The sequence below is a fragment of the Vigna unguiculata genome, chromosome 4 (genome assembly GCF_004118075.2).
Source record: "Vigna unguiculata cultivar IT97K-499-35 chromosome 4, ASM411807v1, whole genome shotgun sequence".
Taxonomy (NCBI): Eukaryota; Viridiplantae; Streptophyta; class Magnoliopsida; order Fabales; family Fabaceae; genus Vigna; species Vigna unguiculata.
Window position 1 is genome coordinate 33,460,192 of NC_040282.1, and position 20,597 is coordinate 33,480,788.

The 20,597-nt window shown below is 30.5% G+C and overlaps 5 protein-coding genes across 5 annotated transcripts; 3 read left to right on the forward strand and 2 right to left on the reverse strand.

The window, feature by feature from the left end:
• The first annotated feature begins 1,971 nt into the window (after nt 1–1,971).
• LOC114180775 lies at nt 1,972–3,895 on the forward strand. The gene is made up of 4 exons (XM_028067067.1): nt 1,972–2,526; nt 2,613–2,836; nt 2,913–3,170; nt 3,454–3,895. The coding sequence occupies exons 1-4, from the start codon at nt 1,972–1,974 to the stop codon at nt 3,893–3,895; spliced, it is 1,479 nt and encodes a 492-aa protein (XP_027922868.1).
• A 497-nt stretch (nt 3,896–4,392) lies between these two features.
• On the reverse strand, nt 4,393–4,878 carry LOC114180776. The gene is made up of 2 exons (XM_028067068.1): nt 4,702–4,878; nt 4,393–4,614 (listed from the first exon to the last, which is right to left on the reverse strand). The coding sequence occupies exons 1-2, from the start codon at nt 4,876–4,878 to the stop codon at nt 4,393–4,395; spliced, it is 399 nt and encodes a 132-aa protein (XP_027922869.1).
• Nucleotides 4,879–7,916: 3,038 nt separating this feature from the next.
• LOC114181709 (receptor-like protein EIX2) lies at nt 7,917–12,303 on the forward strand. Its single transcript, XM_028068240.1, has 2 exons — nt 7,917–11,383; nt 11,931–12,303. The coding sequence occupies exon 1, from the start codon at nt 7,937–7,939 to the stop codon at nt 10,334–10,336; it is 2,400 nt and encodes a 799-aa protein (XP_027924041.1). The 5' UTR covers nt 7,917–7,936; the 3' UTR covers nt 10,337–11,383; nt 11,931–12,303.
• LOC114180777 (receptor-like protein EIX2) lies at nt 10,481–11,380 on the forward strand. The gene has a single exon (XM_028067069.1). The coding sequence runs from the start codon at nt 10,481–10,483 to the stop codon at nt 11,378–11,380; it is 900 nt and encodes a 299-aa protein (XP_027922870.1).
• A 4,589-nt stretch (nt 12,304–16,892) lies between the features above and the next one.
• Nucleotides 16,893–18,543, reverse strand: LOC114180778. Its single transcript, XM_028067070.1, has 3 exons — nt 18,463–18,543; nt 18,022–18,387; nt 16,893–16,907 (listed from the first exon to the last, which is right to left on the reverse strand). The coding sequence occupies exons 1-3, from the start codon at nt 18,541–18,543 to the stop codon at nt 16,893–16,895; spliced, it is 462 nt and encodes a 153-aa protein (XP_027922871.1).
• Nucleotides 18,544–20,597: the final 2,054 nt, after the last annotated feature.

Here is a 20,597-nt window from a genome sequence, read left to right on the forward strand (position 1 = left end):
GAATTTTGGAATTAGTCCCTCTTCGAAACTTGATACCAATTTAGTCCTTCATCTTTAGAAATATGTGGATTTAGTCCTTATTACCAAATTTTATTAAGTTTATATGACGTTTCAAGCGCATTTTATGATTATCAAAATTTTAATAAAATTTAATTTAAAATATTTTTAATCAAATTTGTTATTGTAAATTTTATAATAAAATGTAATAATAAATTTTAAAATATTAAGTTTCAAAATATCAAAATTTTTATAAAATTTTATTTAAAATATTTTTAATCAAATTTTATTATTGTGAATTTTATAATAAAATGTAATAATATTTTAACTAAAATATTTATCTAATTCTACTCTAAAACAAAATTTAATTTTGAAATCCCGTTAATATGTATAAAATTATATTAAAATATTAATTTAAACTAAATAAGATATTTTACAAATTTCATTAGTTTTTTTTAAATTAAAACTGAACCAAAATTCATTAAATTTCATTACTATGTTAATTCAAAATAATATTTAAAAACATATATACTAATTAAAATATTTATTAAATTTTGATTTAACACAAAAATTTAACTAAAAAATTTAATAAACAAAATTAAAGCCTAAAAACTAAAATAAATAAGAAAAATAAAAAGGATGAAAAAAAAGTTAATAAAAATTAAAGACAATAAATTAAAGAAAATTTTAAAAAGCTAATAAAAAATCTAAAAAACTAAAAACCGAAAATATCACACGAAAAAAATCAATTAACTAAAAATTGACAAAATAGAAATAAAAACTAAAAACAACACACAAAATAAATTAAAAAGCAAAAATAACAAAAGCATAAGATTAAAAGTTGAAAAAATATAAAAATATATATAAAAATAATAAAAAGAAATTAGAAAAAACGAATTTCAAAATTCTTGAAAAGAGTTAAGAAGTTTTCAAAATTTGGTGAATTCCAAAACCGGATTTTCAAAATCTGATGAATTTCAAAATTGAATTTCGAAATTTGGTGAATTCCAAAACATGATTTTGAAATTAAATTTCAAAATCCGGTGAGTTTCTAAATGGGTAAGTTTGTTGACAAGATTTCTAAATCCGGTGATTTCCTAAACCTAAATTTCAAATACGGTGATTCCCTAAATTGGATTTCGAAATCAAGTGACTACTTAATTCTTTTTTGGTTAAAATACCTTTTTGGTCCCAATTTTCGTCAACTTTTTTGAATTAGGTCCCAATTTTCGCGGGGTGCTCAAATAGGTCCTAAATTTGGTCAATTTGATTCAATTAGGTCCTAATTGGGTAACGCCGTTTAAATTGATAACGTTTCACTGTACAGTTGGCTTTTCCTTGCTACGTGTCGAAATACTAATCCTACGTGTCAGTGTTTGCTTTATAATGAGATGGTTAATTAGGGGTTAATGACATTAAGTTTTTAATTAAGAGAAAAAAAACAAAGAAAATAAAGTAAAATAAAACATAACAAGCAGCGCGATAAATGCAAGTAGAAGGGGTTAACCCATCTTAAGATCTTAAGGTCTTTGCTGAGGGAATTGGGGGTTTAGGTTACTGCGCTGGAATTTGGGGAAAAGATTGAACACGATTTTTAATCGCAATTGGTACGGGGTCAACGTGAATTCATCGCACATATCTTAACCAGGTTAGGTTTTCTATTGCGTTAGCGGTTTCGATTTCGTTTTTGGTTTTTGGTTTTTGGTTGTTTGCGATTTTAGGGTTTAGGGTTGGTGTTGGTTTCGAAAGCGGTTTTGTTTGTTTTATTGTGCTATTGTGTTGTCATTGTCTGCTATTGTATGGCATCCTGATTTTCGTTGTAGTGTCCCACTCGTTTTTCCTGAACATGTTTGTCAGTGGATTGGGGTTGTGTGCGTGCTTTGTCGGTGTCGGTGCGGTTTGTTTGAAAAGACATGGCAACTAAGAAAAGTGGTTGATAGGCATAACTGTTCTAGGGAGTTTAAACTTAAGATTATGAATGCAAAATGGCTGAGTACGAAGGTAGAGAAGTCTTTGATTGAAAATCCAAAATTCAAGATTAAGGATGTGCGAGAAAAAGGGTTGAGGAAGTGGAATACAAGTATTTCAGTGGCCATGGCTCGTAGGGCAAAATCCTTAGCTTCAGACCAAGTGGAAGGGTCATTCAAAGAACAGTTTCGAAGAATACATGATTATGCTTATGAAATTCTGAGATGCAACCCAGGGAGCACAGTCAAAGTTAAAGTGGATGAAATGCAGGGTGAGTCTATTTTTGGTAGGTTTTACACATGTTTCAAAGCATGCAAAGATGCTTTTGTGCTTTCTCGCCCCTTTATTGGGTTGGATGGTTGCTTCCTCAAAGGGAAATATGGGGGCGAGTTGCTAACTGCAGTGGCCAGGGATGCTAACGACCAAATGCTTCCTCTAGCATACGCAATTGTGGAGGTAGAGAACAAAGAGACATGGAAATGGTTTTTGGAAATCCTAGTGGATGATCTAGGAGGACCTGAAGTCTGTGGGGCATGTACATTTATGTCAGATCAACAGAAGGTTTGTATCTGTTCATGGAAATATTTTTATTCACATTATATCCATGAACTGTATTAATTTTAATTCATATAACTGCTGTGAAACAGGGTCTGTTGCCTGCAATTCAGGAGTTATTACCTGGTGCAGAGCAACGATTTTGTATGAGGCATTTGTACTCTAATTTCAGAAAACGGTTTGGTGGCCAGAAGTTGAAAAACCTAATGTGGAAGGCAGCAACTGTGACACACCCTGTGGCCTGGGAAAGGGTAATGAGAGATATTAAAAAGGAGAATGAAGATGCTTTCAAGTACCTCATTGCTATACCACCTAGGTATGTGTTGAAATCTCATTTATTTTATAGTATTTAATATCAACACTGACTTATCATAATGTTTGTTTCTACACAGGTTTTGGTCCAGATCAAGATTCACTAGGAATGCTGTGACTGACACAGTAGTAAATAACATGACAGAGGCATTTAACAGTGTGCTTGTTGATGCTAGATGCAAGCCTGTTATCTCAATGTTGGAAGACATACGAATATACATGATGAAGAGGTGGCAATCTAAAAGACAAAAGCTGGAAAAAATGGAAGGGCAAATCTGTACTAAAATAAACAGCAGACTACAAGAAGAATCCAAAAAAAGCAGATACTGGATCCCAAGGTATGATTTATAAATTGGTTGATCATGTATAACCTAATCTTTGTTGATGATTTCTGCTGTAGAATCTGATATGTCTATATGAATTGTAATGTTGTTGTGCTGGGGGGAAAGTATTTGAAGTTGCACACCTATCAGTGCTAGGTGACAAGTATGTTGTCAACCTAGACACCCAAGATTGCAGCTGTAGGAAGTGGATGATAACTAGCATCCCGTGCTGCCATGCACTTGCTGCCATCAGGTTCTTGAACTTGAATGCAGCAGATTATATCCCCCTATGTTTCAGGAAATCAACTTTTGAAGAGATGTACAACTCCATTATCTACCCTATCAATGGACAAAACATGTGGCCCACCACTGATTTTCCAGATGTCATGCCTCCACATAAAAGGATTATGCCTGGGCGACCCAAGAAAAAGAGAAGGCTGGAACAATGGGAGTTGAGGAAAGATGATACCAAATTACGAAAAGGTGGCCATAGAAAAAGATGCAGAGTTTGTCGTGAACTGGGGCACAATAGGACAAATTGCCCACAACTGCCTACACAAGGACAGTCCTCACAGCCAAGTGATGCTCCTCCACAACCAACCCAGCCATCTCAAGAGCCAATTTCTGCTACTCAACAACCAACCCAGCCATCTCAGGAGACAATTTATGCTACTACACAACCAAACCAGCCATCACAGGACCCAACTTCTGCTCCTCCACAACCAACCCTGCCACTCTGATTCACTTCTTTAATGTATATGTAATCTGGTCTTTAAGTTTTAATTTTGATGGCTGTTATTTTGTAAAATTCATTAGCCATTTTTGGATAAGTTGGATCACAGACATTTTCATTTTGTAAGTTGGTAAATTCAGGATTATGGTGGACAACAACTTGTTTAATCTCAATTATGAGGATTTTGGTTATTTATGAATTATAATTTTATTAGTACTGACATTCTTATACGACTTACAATGCAATTAATTGTATTAAGAACATTATTAAACAGGAAAAGTTTATCCAGTACACAATCTACTTAAACAATTTTTTAAAAATTTGGGACCTATTTGAACATCAATTACAAAAGTAGGGACCTATTTGAACATCAATTACAAAAGTAGGGACCTATTTGAACAAAACTAACACAATTGAGGACCTGATTGAACATAAATAACTTAATTCATTCATAATTTTCGAAACTTCGTACACCAGAACCTTCACAATTACAACCCTTTTTTGTCAATCTTTCAGCATCAACGCCAACATCACAACGTTTATCAACCCAACGATACTAACAACTACGGCTAATACATTAAAGCATTTTTTCAGATCCCTAACTACATTCTCGAGATCTTCTATCTTCATGTTTTGGTTCACAATAAGAACTTCTTTTTCTTCATCAACGTCTTCGTACCACCATTGAAAAAAATTGCAGGAAACACCACCACCTTCACTCTGCCGCTGTTGATGAACAGAAAATACATAAAACATTCATTAAATCAGACATACCCAGAACAATAGCAATTGATTCAATTAAATCAATCTTACCTTGTAGTTAGCACAACCCCAGAATTTTCTACCCACATTTCTCGGAGTTCTTGCTGTCCGCACAACTGCAGCTTGCCCACAATCACAAATAGGTCTTAAAGATTGAGTGCGAGAAGCGGGAACACTACGCTGTACGCAGTTATTACAATATGAAGAAGATGATTGGGTCCGAGACATAGCTGCAACAAAGCTTCAACCATGAGCAAGGTCACACACGACGAGATGGCTTCTTCGATTTTTTATAAACCCTAACACTTTCTTCTTCGACTTTTTATAAACCCTAACACTTTCTTTTTTAATTTTCATTTCTTCCATTTAATTAAAAACTTAATGTCATTAACGCCCTAATTAACCACCTCATTATAAAGCAAACACTGACACGTAGGATTAGTATTTCGACACGTAGCAAGGAAAAGCCAATTGTACAGTGAAACGTTATCAATTTAAACGGCGTTACCCAGTTAGGACCTAATTGAATCAAATTGACCAAATTTAGGACCTATTTGAGCACCCCGCGAAAATTGGGACCTAATTCAAAAAAGTTGTCGAAAATTGGGACCAAAAAGGTATTTTAACCTTCTTTTTTCCAACTGAGTTCAATATGCAAATTACAATAAAATAACAACAAAATTAAAAAATTATATAAAATGTGATGAAGAATGAAGTAAATATACTTACCTGGAGATAAAATGTCACTGAAAACGGTGAGAAAGAAGATGAAAATGCTGAGAAAGAATAAGTTGAAAGTTAATGGAGAATAATGTCTGTTCAAGTTGGTTGAAAGTGATTGTGAGTGCAAGACTTTACCTAATTTACTTAACATTATTTATTTATTTTTGTAAAAAGTATAATTGACATGGTTGAAAAATTGGGAGGTGAAGAATAAATACTTAGAGGTGCGGAAAGAAACCCCTCAATTTGATATGGAAACTATTGACAAGGTCCCATTTAATGTGGGTCTAATGTCTCAACCCAATATAAGTTCATCTCGACTTGGTCGGACCAAGTTGGGAGGGAATTTCTTCCTAGACCTTCAAATACTTCTTTTATATACCTCTTTTTTTTTTTTTTTTTTTTTTTTTTTTTACTTACTTTGTCTCTTAGTAAAAAGTAACTATATTTCTTTTTCCTCTAATTGACTCACCCAAAGTTTTTTTTTTCCCTAAAAATGTTCACATTCGATATCATATTTTGTTATATAGATGTTGATATCTATTATTTTATTTTATTTTTTAAGCTTTTGACCATAACGGAGGTCAACATACGGTATTATGTATTTTTTTCATTTACACTACATGATATTTAATTTTATTTACGAATGTCGATATTTGATATTTTTTTTATAATTCTGTTATGAATTCGACATATGGTACTCTATCTTTTTGTAAACAAATTTCTATATATGTTAACATATATTAAAAAATAATTCTCATATTCGTTAATATATATATATATATATATATATATATATATATATATGGGATGATTTAATATTATTTATTTCAAAAGTAAAATAATGAGTTCAGATTTTCTATTAAATTTTTTGATGTTATTTTCGATTAGACGTTAAAAAATATACTGTACTTGATATTTTAAATATATTTTAAATATATTTTAAAACGTAAAATTTAATAATAATCAATGTATTATGGAAATAGAATAGAAAAACAATAAGAAAAAATCACCAGAGAAATCAGTTTATTTTTCCACATTATGTGATTATTTGTGTATAATGTAATTATTTGTGTGGTTAATATTCTTTACCATGGAATAGAAATTAGGAGATACGAATGATCTAAGTCAATACAAACTATTCTCCTCGTTCAGGCATATATGAGATAAAACCTGAAATAATATATATATATAATCACGTGTAACTGCAACAATATTAAATTTTGAAGTTCAATTTAGCCAATCAAATGAAATTGATCGTGCTAAATATGCTTCACTATAATTAATATTTTCTTTTCTCACATGTTAAAGTTTTTATTTTATTTTATATATATAGTTTTTAAATTTGTGACTAGATGCATGAATTATAATCAAAATGACAGCATATGCTTTGAAATTTCATGTCACGCAAGTGTAGTTTTCATGATCTCCATAGTTCTCTACCTTGCGAAGTAAGTTAGAAAAAAGCAGAAAACAACAAACATCCATGTCCACAGGTCAACTTTGATAATTACTTATGATATGTTGCTTTTTGTTTTACATATTTGTTGCTGCCTTTCAAGCATAATATACATCCATGAATGAATTGAGATATACTCTTTAAATTAGATTAAACCGAGTTTAGTTTAATTTTTAGTTGTTTTAAATAAATAATTATTTCAAATATTTTTGATGAAGTAAATAAATTAGATAACAAATTATATATATATATATATATATATATATATATATATATATATATATATATATATATATATATATGTATGTATGTATATTAAAAGAGCAAATTTTATTTAATGATCATCTATACCAACATACTTGATGTGTCATATTTACACATATATGATAAATTAGAATCCAAAGTCTAGAAATCGAGACTCTTATTCTTATTATTATATAATTTTAATATTTTCTCTTTAAGTATTTTTTTAAGCGAAATTTATTTATTACTTCTGATAATAAAATACTAAATTATATAATATTACTAAAACGCGTCATTTTTTTTATATTTACGATACGCAATTTATATTCTTAATACTTTTCTCTTCTTCATTATGCACATTAAATCTTAGAAACACGCAAAAAGCCTTACTTTTCAAACTACTACTTTTATTGTCTCTCAATATTTGGTCTCTTTAACTAATCACCATCTCTTTTAATTTACATTCTTTTATTCCTAAATTTAATTTTAATATTTATAAAAATGAAAACTATTTAAAATAGTTTTATATGAAAATTATATAGTTAGTTGGAAATGGATAATGAAAATATTTGTTTATTGCAAATTTTTATTACATAAAAATAAATATTTATTGTATGCAATGATCATAATCTAGTTCTAATTTAATATAAACAAACTACGTTAAAGTATTTTAAAAGAAAGCTCAGAAGCAGACTATATTGTATGCTAAAATAGCAATTATTTCTCATATTTGTGTTTTATTAGTACTATTATTATTATTATTATTATTATTTTGGTTTTACGATATGAATATAAACGAAGGCGTGGAGCTTTCTAAACGTCACCAGTGAAAGAGAAAAGAACTGAATCATAGTTTCTCTCATGTTTACTCTGTTCTTTCGTATGATTATTTGGTATCAGAGAACTATAATGAGTGCTTCTTTTCTCAAAACATTTTGTATCCTTCTCCTGCTTTGGTTGCTTACCCCAGGAATTACTGTGGCATTCAACAACTCAAGTGAAAGTGGTGAAGCAAAGTGCATAGAAACAGAGAGGCAAGCACTCCTGAGTTTCAAACAAGGCCTCGTAGATGACTTTGGCATGCTCTCCACTTGGACCGATAATACAGATTGCTGCAAATGGAAACGCATTCTCTGTAACCATCAAACTGCTCATGTATATCTGCTTGACCTTCATGGAAACTACTATAATAATACACCGTATTTGAGAGGTTCAGTCAATGTCACTTCATTCATTCACTTGCCATATATTCAACATCTGGATCTCAGCCATAATTATTTTGTACTGAATTACATCCCAGACTTCATAGGCTCCTTCACCAACTTAAGATTTCTCGATCTCTCCCATTCTTATTTTGAGGGCAGGATTCCTTCAACACTTGGAAATCTCTCACAACTACGCTATCTGGATCTTCAGGATAATTATCTTTGGGGAGATATTCCTATTCAGATAGGGAATCTCAATCACTTACATTATCTCAATCTTGGATTATTTTATCTTTCCGGAAAAATCCCATGTCAAATTCGGAATCTCAAAAAGCTACAATATCTCTGCCTTGGAAGTAACACTCCTCCGCACAGAAGGCCAATGCCAAACTATGCTTCAATTTCACTTTCTGGTGCATTCCCTTTTCGCGTAGGGAATCTTCCGTTCTTGCATACTCTTCGACTAGTTGGCAATTTCGATATAAAAGCTAAGGATGCCCACTGGCTCTCTACTCTCCATTCCTTAACAACTCTTGAGCTGAGTTCATTGCATAGTCTTAGTTCCTCTCACCACTGGCTACCAAGTATTAGTAAGTTCATTCCAAACTTAACAGAGTTGAGACTAATAAATTGTGATCTTTTAGATAATGATATTCAATCTTTGTTCCTTTCTCATTCTCCTAACTTTTCCAGTTCTCTTAACATCCTAGATCTATCTTCTAACATCTTGACATCATCCACACTTCGACTCTTGTGTAACTTTAGCCTTCATCTTCAGGAGCTTTATCTTCCTCACAATAATATAGCTCTATCACCTTCTCTGTGTCAAAATTTCCCAACTCTTAAGATCCTCGACCTCTCTTATAATAATCTAATGTCTTCAATGTTTTTAGGGAATTTTAACATCAGCTCCAAATTGCAAGAGCTTCATGTTGTAAACTGCAGTATTATAGATAGCAGTTTCCTTGTTTCTTCGGCTTCTACCATGAATTCTTTGTCTTCTCTTCTCTACCTTGATCTATCAGATAACTTATTAAAAACATGCTTTGTATTTCACTGGCTTTCTAACTTCACTACCAATCTCCGCACCCTTTACCTTGATTATAATTTCTTGGAAGGTCCCATTCCAGATGAATTTGGAAGAGCGATGAACTTTCTTGAATATCTTTCGCTCTCCAATAACAAACTCCAAGGCAAAGCTCAGTCTTTCTTTGGGATCATGTGCAGATTACAGAGCTTAGACCTCTCAGTAAACAAGTTGAATTGCAAATTTCCAAGCTTTATTCAAAATTCATCACGGTGCAACATACACATCATTCGCGAGTTGAACTTATCTTATAACCAAATTAGTGGCAAGATACCTAATAGCATCAAAATGTTATCTGAGTTGGAGATTTTATCGTTGGAGGGGAATTCTTTGGAGGGTGATGTCACTGAATCTCATCTTTCTAATTTTTCCAAATTGAATTACTTAGACTTGTCACACAATTCATTGTCTCTAAAATTTGTCTCTGGTTGGATTCCTCCTTTTCAATTAAGTTACTTGCGTCTTGCATCTTGCAAACTAGGTCCGAGGTTTCCTGCTTGGCTCAAGTCCCAAAATTCCTTATTCCTATTAGATCTATCTGATAATGGGTTGAATGATTTCGTACCAGACTCGTTTTGGACCAAGTTGCGAACTCTGTACACTTTGAATATGTCTCACAATAATCTCATTGGTTCAATTCCTAATATGACATTGAAGCTTCCTTTCAGACCACATATAAATTTAAATTCAAATAGATTTGAGGGAAAAGTTCCATTATTTTTGCTACAAGCTTCAGACTTGTTACTCTCTGCAAATAAATTTTCAGATTTATTTTCAGTCTTATGTGGAAACGTCACAGCTACAAACTTGGCCACTTTAGATTTATCAGATAATCAAATAAAGGGACAACTCCCAGATTGTTGGAAATATGTACACCGATTATTGTTTCTTGATTTAAGCAACAATCAATTGTCTGGGAAGATTCCTATCTCCATGGGAACCCTTATGAAATTGGAAGCTTTGGTTTGACGAAACAATAGTTTAATGGGTGAATTGCCTTCCTCTTTGAAAAATTGTAACAATTTAATTATGCTGGATGTGAGTGAGAATATGTTGTCTGGTCCAATACCATCATGGGTCGGAGAAAGCATGCAACAATTAATAATCTTGATCATGCGAGGGAATCAGTTGTCTGGAAGTCTTCCCCTCCATCTATGTTATTTGAAGCGTATTCAATTGTTGGATCTTTCTAGGAATAAGTTTTCAGAAGGGATTCCATCTTGCTTAAACAAGTTTAAAGTATTGTCTGAAGAAAGCATCAACAGAACTGAAACTGAGGGTCGTATTCATTGGTACAATACTACTTATTATGAAAATTATAGTGTTTACATTGGTGGTTCTTATGCGCTTCACGTAAGATGGATGTGGAAAGGCGTGGAACGCAGCTTCACATGTCCCGAATTGATTCTTCAGAGCATTGATCTCTCATGTAACAATTTAACAGGTGAAATACCAAAAGAGATTACGTACATGCTCGGGTTAGTTTCTTTGAATTTATCAAGAAACAATTTGAGTGGAAAAATCCCTTCGGAGATTGGGAATTTAACGTCACTAGATTCCCTTGACCTATCAAGAAATCATTTTTCTGGGAAAATTCCTCCTACTCTTTCCAATATTGATCGTCTTGCCATGTTAGACTTATCAAACAACCATCTCAGTGGAAGAATTCCATGGGGAAGACAGTTGCAAACCTTTGATGCCTCTAGTTTTGAAGGAAATGTTGATCTTTGTGGGAAACCGCTTGAAGAAAGTTGTCCAGGAGATGAGGCAGTGAGAAAGTCTAAAGGAGAAGAAGTCGATGATGAAGATGATAAGTCAGTTTTGTATGGAACACTATACATGAGCTTGGGGCTAGGATTCTTCACAGGCTTTTGGGGCTTATTAGGGTCATTACTACTTTGGCAACCATGGAGAATTGCATATTTGAGGTTCTTGAATAGACTAATAGACTATATACTTTTAATGATTGCATTGAACATAGTAAAGTGCCAAAGGTGGCTCAAAGACGAGTAACAGGTACATAATTATAATAACGTCTTTCTTTGAATTTCATAATATTTATTTCTCTGCTTCAGTTACGAAAATCAATAACTAGTTTTAATATTGAGAGGGAGAATGCCTTTCTAAAAAGGAACGTAGATATTGGCTTGGGATGAATGTAACTGTCAGAATTTAAATATTTAATTCTTTATCCTAGCTAATGGTAGCACCTCAAGTATTTTCTTTAATTGTTTGTCTCTCTCAGCTACAGATTTATTTTGATCAATTTTATTAAACATTGATTATATCCTATGCTACAAAAGTCATATGAATTTTAGCACAAAAGTTGCAGTTTAGTGTGATTTATTTCGAAACTTCGTTCTGAGATGAAAGCATGATGGATTATTAGGAGTGTAAGATTTGAAGTAGAAGGAGAAAAAGAGAATAAGAGAAGTTAAAGTATATTAGTTGTAATGTTGTAATGAGTCAGCTGATGCTATCTCTGTTGTCTTCTATTTATTATAGTCGAAGCAAGTAACCTTCATTTGATTGCTTGCGCTCATTGCTTCAATGATTCTTTCAGCGTATTACATTTCTCCTATCGGAGGGCTTTTAATGTGCTGAGGAGCTTCATAACTTAAGAGTAACTGGAATTTGATTATCTTTCATCTCTCTCATGGCCACATGCGCTTAGCGCCTTCAGCATAAGTTTTGGAGTGCTCTCTGCTCTCAATTCGCTCGACACCAGCTTGCTAGGCTTAGCATATCATTCCAGCGTTGTTCTTTCAATGACCAGTCAATACAATTCTTTTCTATCTTTCTTCTTCACCTTTCTCTATCTTCTTCTCTCATTATACTTATGATTGTATGTTTTTATGCAACTTCCATTTGTTTCTGTAGCTACGCATTCTCGTTCCATCATTAGTAATAGAGCAGCTTGTGTCTTTATCTACTTATTTTTTGCAACTCGTTAAATGGATTCGAAAACAATAATTAAAAGCTTAAGGTCTCTGTGGACCAGTTTCATTCTCTTGTTTTCCAATGTCTAACATCTGTCATTTTCTAACCCATAAAATCAATTCAAATAGGACAATCAACGTGTCTTTGGACCATTTTCATTTTCTAAAAGTCTCTGGGATGCTTAATTTTTCCAACCCATAAAATATTCTGAAAGAACAATGACTATCGTTTCCTGCACTCCCATATTTTTATGCTGCACCTCCATAATTTATGAAATACCAATTACACCCCTAGTGCCAACGTAAAGAAGTGAATCCTTGATCAGTTTGTGTTGACTGATAATCAAAGGAATAAAAATATCATATAAACTGAAAAAGAAAGTAATTATGTCATCAAAGAATTTATTCTTTAATGAGGTCCTTGTGTTATGGTATTTGATCTTTAAGTTGTTTTCTAAGTGAAATATAATTTTCTCATTTCTTTTAGATAAGGTATTTATGGACCAATTTCATTTTCTTATTTTCCAATCTATCATTTTCTAACACATAAAGTGAACTCAAATAGGACAATCAACAGGTCTTTGGACCATTTTCACTTTTAGAATAGCTTCATTTTCCTCTTTTCAAGACGTGCTTAAATTTTTAACCTATAAAATGGATTCAATTATGATAATTAATAAATTAATATTTTTGGACTAATTAATTCGTTTTTATCTTCTTCAACCATCATGTGCAATCAATAACTTGTATCTTTCTTGGGAATACTTTTATTTTCCCTTTTGTGTCCTTTTTGTGAACTAATTTTTTATTTCATAGCGGACTAAGAATGTCAATATATTAATTAGGATTATTTGAACTAGTTTTATTTTTACTCATTATATGTGATCATTGGTGTGATTAATTTCTTCAAATCTAGGTTTTAAAGTTTTAACTTATTATAACCCATGCATCCAGTCACATAGCTTAAAGTTCTAATTCCATACAACTCATGCTTTGAAATAATATACGTATAATGTTAACTAAGCGTAGTTTTCATTATCTTCATAGTTTCTACCTTTCAAAGTAAGTTAGAAAATGAGAAAACAACAAACATCCATGTCGACATTGATCAATACATGACGTGCTATTTTTTTTTTTATATTCTTGCTACTGCCTCACAACAAATGCATCGATGCATGAATGAATTAATATATACTCTGAAAATTAAACTAAATTAATTTAGTTTAATTTTTTTACAAAATTTAAAATTATTAGTTACTAAAATAGTTATTACTATAAATAAAATTATAATAAATCTATATAATTAGTTACAAAAATTTTAAATACCAAAAAAATTAATTTTTTAATTAATCACTAATTAATTTTAAAGACCAATTTATAAATTAATTCTTTTAGTGGTCAAAATACTATTAGTTAAGTTTAGTAATCAATTTAATTTTTTTAAGTTTAGTAATGAATTTAAATTTTTTATTCAAAATAGTAATTATTTTAATGATCAATAATTTCTATTTCATTCTTAAACCAAGATATATTAATCTTTTCTTTCCTAAAAAATTGATATTCTACCTTACAATCCAACTATGTGATTGCTTTCTTTTTCTTTAAAACGATAGCATCAAGCTCGTTAGGCGAAGCATTTTCTAAACAAGTTGAATGTCTTTCACTTTATTTTAGTATTCTTAATCATTGATTAATTTCAATCTACATTTTTGTTTTAACTTTTAAATTTTAATATTATAAAAAAGTTCAATTGGCTGAAGTAATGTAAATTATTTATTTTAAACAAATTTTCATTATTTAAAAATATATATAATACACAACACAAGGCATATACTATAATTCAAGTTTAATTTATAAAAAACAGCAATGCTGTAGTTCTAAGGTTTGCTAAAGATGGAACACTTGTGTATGCTAAAATAACAACAACCAATTTCCATATCCTTGAATTATTTTCCTTTTAATTATTTTTATTATTATTGCTAATTATAGTTTTGTGACATTTTATTTTCCTTTCGTTTTTCATTTAATTTGTATAATAATTTGAATGTTTCATTCTTTTTCTTTTTCTCATCAAGTGTTTAATTTACTAACAGTAAAATACAATTTGGATAGTACAATCCTCAAGTTCTTTGAACCAATTTCATTTTCTTAATTTGAAGTGTCTAAGATGCGTAATTTTCTAACCCATAAAATGGATTCAAACGTGACAATTTAAGGACTTTTTGGAGTCCTCTCATTTTCTTCCATATAAATGTCTAATGCTTAATTTTCTATCCCATAAATTGGGTTTGATTAGGACAGTCAATAGCTTAAGGTCTTTGGACCAATTTCATTTTCTTCTTTTCAAGTGTAAAGATATATGCTTAATTTTTGTATTCCATAAAATAGATTCAAATATAACAATTAATAATTTAAGGACTTTCTGGGCTATTCTCGTTTTCTTCTTTAGAAAATGTCTAACATGCTTAATTTTTCCATCCCATAAGCTGGATTTGATTAAGACAGTCAATAACTTAAGTTCTTTGGTCCAATTTCATTTTCACGTGTCTAAGATGCTTAATTTTATAACCCATATTATGTATTCAAATACAACAATTAATGGTTTAAGGTATTTTTGGACTTGTTTCATGTTTTCTCTTTTCAATGTTCAATTATCTAACGCATAAAATGAATTTGATTAGCACAATTTGAACTAATTTCATTTTCAGCGTTTCAAGTATCCAATGTGCTTAATATTCTAATCCTTAAACTTATTTTATCAGAACGATCAATATCTTAATTTGAACCAGTTCTATTTTCATTTTTTAAAGGAGAATGCCTTTCTAAAAAGGAACGTAGATATTGGCTTGGGATGAATATAACTGTCAGAATTTAATTATTTAATTCTTTATCCTATCTAATATTGGTAATGACGAGTTCTATTTCAAAGTAGTGATTTGAAAAATCAATGGTTTGCATTCCATCTAGTGAAGGAGGCTTGATTTATTCAGAAAAGGAAAATATTTTCTTGAAACATTCCAAATTTAAAATCAAGATAATAGATTGCTCTACTTTCAAGCATTAAGCTTAAACTAAAACGTTGGAAACAAAATATATTTATAGATATATGAATCAAAGAATTACAAGATCATTCAATGGAAAATAACTAGTGATGGTGGACAAGGATAATTCTTTGAATACAATGAGAGAAAAAGAGAATAAGAGAAGTTAAAGTATATTAGTTGTAATGTTGTAATGAGTCAGCTCATGCTATCTCTGTTGTCTTCTATTTATTATAGTCGAAGCAAGTAACCTTCATTTCAATGACTAATTTTAAATCTCGACACGTTAAAACATTAAACAAAAGAAGTTAAGTAACATTGATAACGCTTTTAATATGCTAAATATTTTGGTTGACGACAAAAATCAATTATGTTTATCATTTAAAGATAAAAATATAAAGAATTTATATTGTAAAGAAAAAAAAATCTACTTTACTTTCCCAATTCTGTTGGTCAGTAGTCAACAAAGCGTGTCGTAGGAATAAAAATATGTGATAAGAAAAAGGAGTTTCTTTCTACTTTGATATTTGGCAATAATTGAAGCATAGGTTTGTGGACTGTAGTGGTTGAACAATTGAACGCTTTGTTTATGAAGTGATATAAATGATGATGCAATCAAGCTTTCTTAACATCACCAAAAGAAAAACTCAGATTATATAACATTGGCGTTATCTTGATTTGATTTCAGCAAGTTACAATGAGGCGTTACTTTCTCAAAATATTATATGCTGCTCTCCTTTTATTGCATGCCTCAGGATTGACGAACGCAAAATCTTTCATAATAAAACCAATATAAAAACAGAATTAGTAAAGGATGTCGGAGAACACTGATGGTAAATTTTTTATAATAAGTAAGTTCACAAAAACCTGGTCTTCCATGAAAATAGTAAAGAATCCACCCTTCCATTTTGAGCCAAGTATGGATTGTTCACCAAGGATGCATTGCTTAGTGGTCATCTGTAAAATTGGAAAAATAGGTTTGTTTTGGGAAATATAAATTAAACGGACTGTAACAGTGTAGAACAAATTGTTGAACATGATGAAAATAACAGCTTCTAAGAACGTCTGTTTTAAAAAATGAGAGAAAGATAATGAACAGAACCTAATATAAAAAAGACTGCTTAAAAAAATCAGAGAAAGATGAAGAAAAAATATTATAAATACCACTGCTTATAGAAAGGTCTTATTAGAAAAATGAAAGGAAGATGAAGATCAAAATCGATTATAAAAAAGGCTGCTTATAAAAACATGCATACAATATGGCGAGAAAGATGAACAGAAAATATTATCAAAACCACTGCTTATAGAAACGTCTGGTTAGAAAAATGAAACGAAGATGAAGATCAAAACCGAATATAAAAAAGTCTGTTTCTAAAAACATGCATAGAATATGGCGACAAAGAAATATAGGAGATGAAGAGAAGTAGAGTTGATAAAAGGGTTTAACAGTCATACCTTTTTGTAATGAATAAGAACTTCTTGAAGTGGAAGCCGATGGCTTGTTATCGCAGTGTAATGGTGTTAATGTGAAGCAGAGAAGATAAGTTAATTACTTTCATCCTGCAAAAAATATTAATGAAACAAATATATACCAGACAGTGGAAGAGTCTGGAGAATGAGATAAGTATGACACGGCAACAGACACTGCAATCATCATTCTCGTGAGATGTGAAAAACATAATGACAAAAACGTTTCAAATATCTAAACATCTCTTGGAAAAAGAAATGGTCATTAATTTAATCGGCTGAATGATTTGAAATAATGAAAGAGTGTTGCAGATGATCGAGGAGTTCAATCATCATTACCTCGAGCAGTGGAGTAATTAATGCGGGGAAACCTGATAGATTGGGTGATTTGAAATTAATAAAAAGGAATATTTATTGAAATATTAAAGAAAATGAATTATACTAATTAAAAATATAAATATTGAGATGTTGCTCAACAAATATATAATGATTAATATTTAATGTCTTTTAATGACGTGTATGATTAAAATTATAATTGTAAAACACATTAATTTATATTTTGTTTAAAGTATTGATTTAAATGTAATAGTTTAATTTTAAAAAAATATATTAGTCATTAATGTCTTTGATAAAAATGTACAAAAGTCGTAAACATAACAAAAAATAAAAAAGATCATACAGACTAAATGTATAAAAGCAAACACATAGACTAATATATGTTATAAGTGCATACAAAATATAATTGACCTAAAAATCTTCTTATAGATTGATATATATATATATATATATATATATATATATATATATATATATATATATATATATATATATATATATATAAAAGAAGATTAACAAAAAGAATATACAACATGTTATAACTTAAAACCAGATTAATGGATAAAACACTTTGATATGGTTCGTTGTTGTGTGTCCTTCAACTTCAAAAAAAACCTCACGATGATCATCTGCAGAAAGTTGATGAAGATTACAAAAACTTTTCCAGCCAGTTCCAATCTTAACAGAATTAAGTCTTATGATCAGTTTACATTCGACTTGTCCCCGTGGTCCGTGTAGAACAATAGATCTAAGACCACTGTTTTTAAAATAAGTGGCAAATTCTTTTTTCAAATACTGCAACAAAAAGGAAAAAATATCTTACTTATTCAGAATCCATGTAAATAAATAATCAAAGAAAAAAAAAACTAACCAAGTGGCTGGATCGATAGTAGTATGTTGATAGTTGAACTTCAAAATGCTTTAAGTCTGAAGTATGTAGAGGACGACGAATAGAAAGATGGTTGAAGAAGTTGGCTTTCAATGTTGAGTCGCAAACACGTTTAGAGACGTGTAGTTGGAAGGACGAATTTCCAAAATATTTGAACACAACCAATTTGTCAGACTCATCTGCATAAAAAGAGATTAAATCATTCCAGCCTTGGGTGATCATTGGAGTGTGAATATTCATGTTGTACGTAACAGTATGAACATTCCTTTCGTAATCAACAATGGTCCACTGTGAACCAAGGTCCTTCAAATTACGTATTATGAAGAGACGGTCGACGTACCCAAAACCCTTCAAAATAAGGAAGTTTAGAATAAAGAAATACAAACCAAAAATAGAAAGGAATGTGAATGAATAAAAAAAAACCTGGTCTTTCAAAAACATAGTGACGAAACCGTCAAGCATTTTGCCAGAAAGTATGGCTTGTTGTGTGCGCACGGATTCCATTGTTTGAGAAAATAGTGGGTATGAAGAATAATTGGAAGAGAAGATAATCGGTCACACAAAAGAAATAAGATTTGTTAGTATGTAGACGCCAATATATAGAAAGAGAAAACGAAAGGTCATTACTGTTGCAAATATATAGAAAGAGAAAAGGATAAGTCATTCCTTTTGGTAGGGTCCGTACTTACAGGTGAAGCGTGCATCACAATTTATTCAATTAATTGTGAATATAAAAGTGAAAAAAAAGGACGACTTAAAAGATAATAGGGTTGAAATAATAAAATAAATATAAATAAATAAATAATTACAATTAGAAATTTAAGCTTTGTGAACTGTTATTTTGAATACACAGAGAATACAAAGAGTTTTTAAAAATTAAAAGAAGAAGTCGAAATAAATTAAAAATAATAACAAATTACAACATGAAAAAAGCTCACATCTATGTGTTGGTAGTCTGGTGTTCAAAAGAAAAATGATGAACATAAGAATCGTTATTTTGCGGTTTAAAAAACATGTTTGTGTTTTAATCTTCATTTCAAGAATTAAAAAAACTCAAACTTAAGATGAAGCAATAAAGAGAAAAGAAGAACAGAAGAATATGATCTGCAGAAAGCTCAGGAAAATAGATAAAGAATCGCCATACTGGATTTTTTGGTGGTTAAAAAAGATGTATGTGGTTGTACTCTTCATTTCAACCTTGTATATACCTGGAAAATAAGATGAACAAAGCAAACCATCAGATCTTTGCAAAAAACATAAAGAACCATAACAGTTCGGTTGAGAAACCAAAAAAAATAAAAGGTTTCGACAAAAACAAAAAAATCATAGGAAAATATAACATGAATGTGTTTGTAGTCTTCAGTTGAACGCAAACCCCTTCAAGGAAGATGATGAACAGAAGAAGATGAACAGATGAAATGTAAGAAAGATATAAATAGCCTCGCCAGAGTCGAGTTTTTGCTGCTTTAAACAGAAGATTGTGCTCCTACTCTTCATTTGAAGCATTTAAACACTGAAAAATAAGATGAAGCAAAGAACCAATAGATATTTGAAAGAAACATAAAGAAAAATACCAGTTAGGTTCAGAAACAAAAAAGTAAAGAGATGAACAACAAAAATGGACAGATGAACGGCAAATCTGACATTCAGATTTTAAGCGTCAGTTGAAGCCTGCAAAACAAAAAAACATGATGAACAGAAGAAGACGAATGCTTCAAATGAAAGAAAAATAGAAAAAGCAACTCCAGACTGGTTTTTTGGCTGCTTAAAAAAAACCATTGTGGTTGTAGTCTTCATTTCAAGCATTTACACTGAAAAATAAGATAAAGCAAAAAAACCATTAGATCTTGGTAAAAAAATCAAGAAAAAATACCAGTTAGCTTGACAAACCCAAAAAAAAAGATATCCACAACAAAAATGGACAGATGAACGGGAAATCTCAGATGCATGTCTTTTTAAGCTTCACTTGAAGCCTGTAAACAAAACAAACATGATGAACAGAATGTTAACTAAGCGTAGTTTTCATTATCTTCTTCATAGTTTCTACCTTTCAAAGTAAGTTAGAAAATGAGAAAACAACAAACATCCATGTCGACATTCATCAATACATGATGTGCTATTTTTTTTTTATATTCTTGCTACTGCCTCACAACAAATGCATCGATGCATGAATGAATTAATATATACTCTGAAAATTAAACTAAATTGAATTTAGTTTAATTTTTTACAAAATTTAGTTTAATCAGTGATTAATTTCAATCTACATTTTTGTTTTAACTTTTAAATTTTAATATTATAAAAAAGTTCAATTGGCTGAAGTAATGTAAATTATTTATTTTAAATAAATTTTCATTATTTAAAAATATATATAATACACAAGGCATATACTATAATTTAAGTTTAATTTATAAAAAACACCAATGCTGTAGTTCTAAGGTTTGCTAAAGATGGAACACTTGTGTATGCTAAAATAACAACAACCAATTTCCATATCCTTGAATTATTTTCCTTTTAATTATTTTTATTATTATTGCTAATTATAGTTTTGTGACATTTTA

Coding starts and splice junctions, on each gene's coding strand:
- LOC114180775 (XM_028067067.1), top strand. CDS start 1,972: ATGAATGCAAAATGGCTGAGTACGAAGGTAGAGAAGTCTTTGATTGAA. Junction 2,837..2,912: donor CTCATTGCTATACCACCTAG/GTATGTGTTGAA, acceptor GTTTCTACACAG/GTTTTGGTCCAGATCAAGAT. Junction 3,171..3,453: donor AGCAGATACTGGATCCCAAG/GTATGATTTATA, acceptor CCTATGTTTCAG/GAAATCAACTTTTGAAGAGA.
- LOC114180776 (XM_028067068.1), bottom strand. CDS start 4,878: ATGTCTCGGACCCAATCATCTTCTTCATATTGTAATAACTGCGTACAG. Junction 4,615..4,701: donor GGGGTTGTGCTAACTACAAG/GTAAGATTGATT, acceptor GTTCATCAACAG/CGGCAGAGTGAAGGTGGTGG.
- LOC114180777 (XM_028067069.1), top strand. CDS start 10,481: ATGCGAGGGAATCAGTTGTCTGGAAGTCTTCCCCTCCATCTATGTTAT.
- LOC114180778 (XM_028067070.1), bottom strand. CDS start 18,543: ATGGAATCCGTGCGCACACAACAAGCCATACTTTCTGGCAAAATGCTT. Junction 18,388..18,462: donor CTATGTTTTTGAAAGACCAG/GTTTTTTTTTAT, acceptor CTTATTTTGAAG/GGTTTTGGGTACGTCGACCG.
- LOC114181709 (XM_028068240.1), top strand. CDS start 7,937: ATGTTTACTCTGTTCTTTCGTATGATTATTTGGTATCAGAGAACTATA.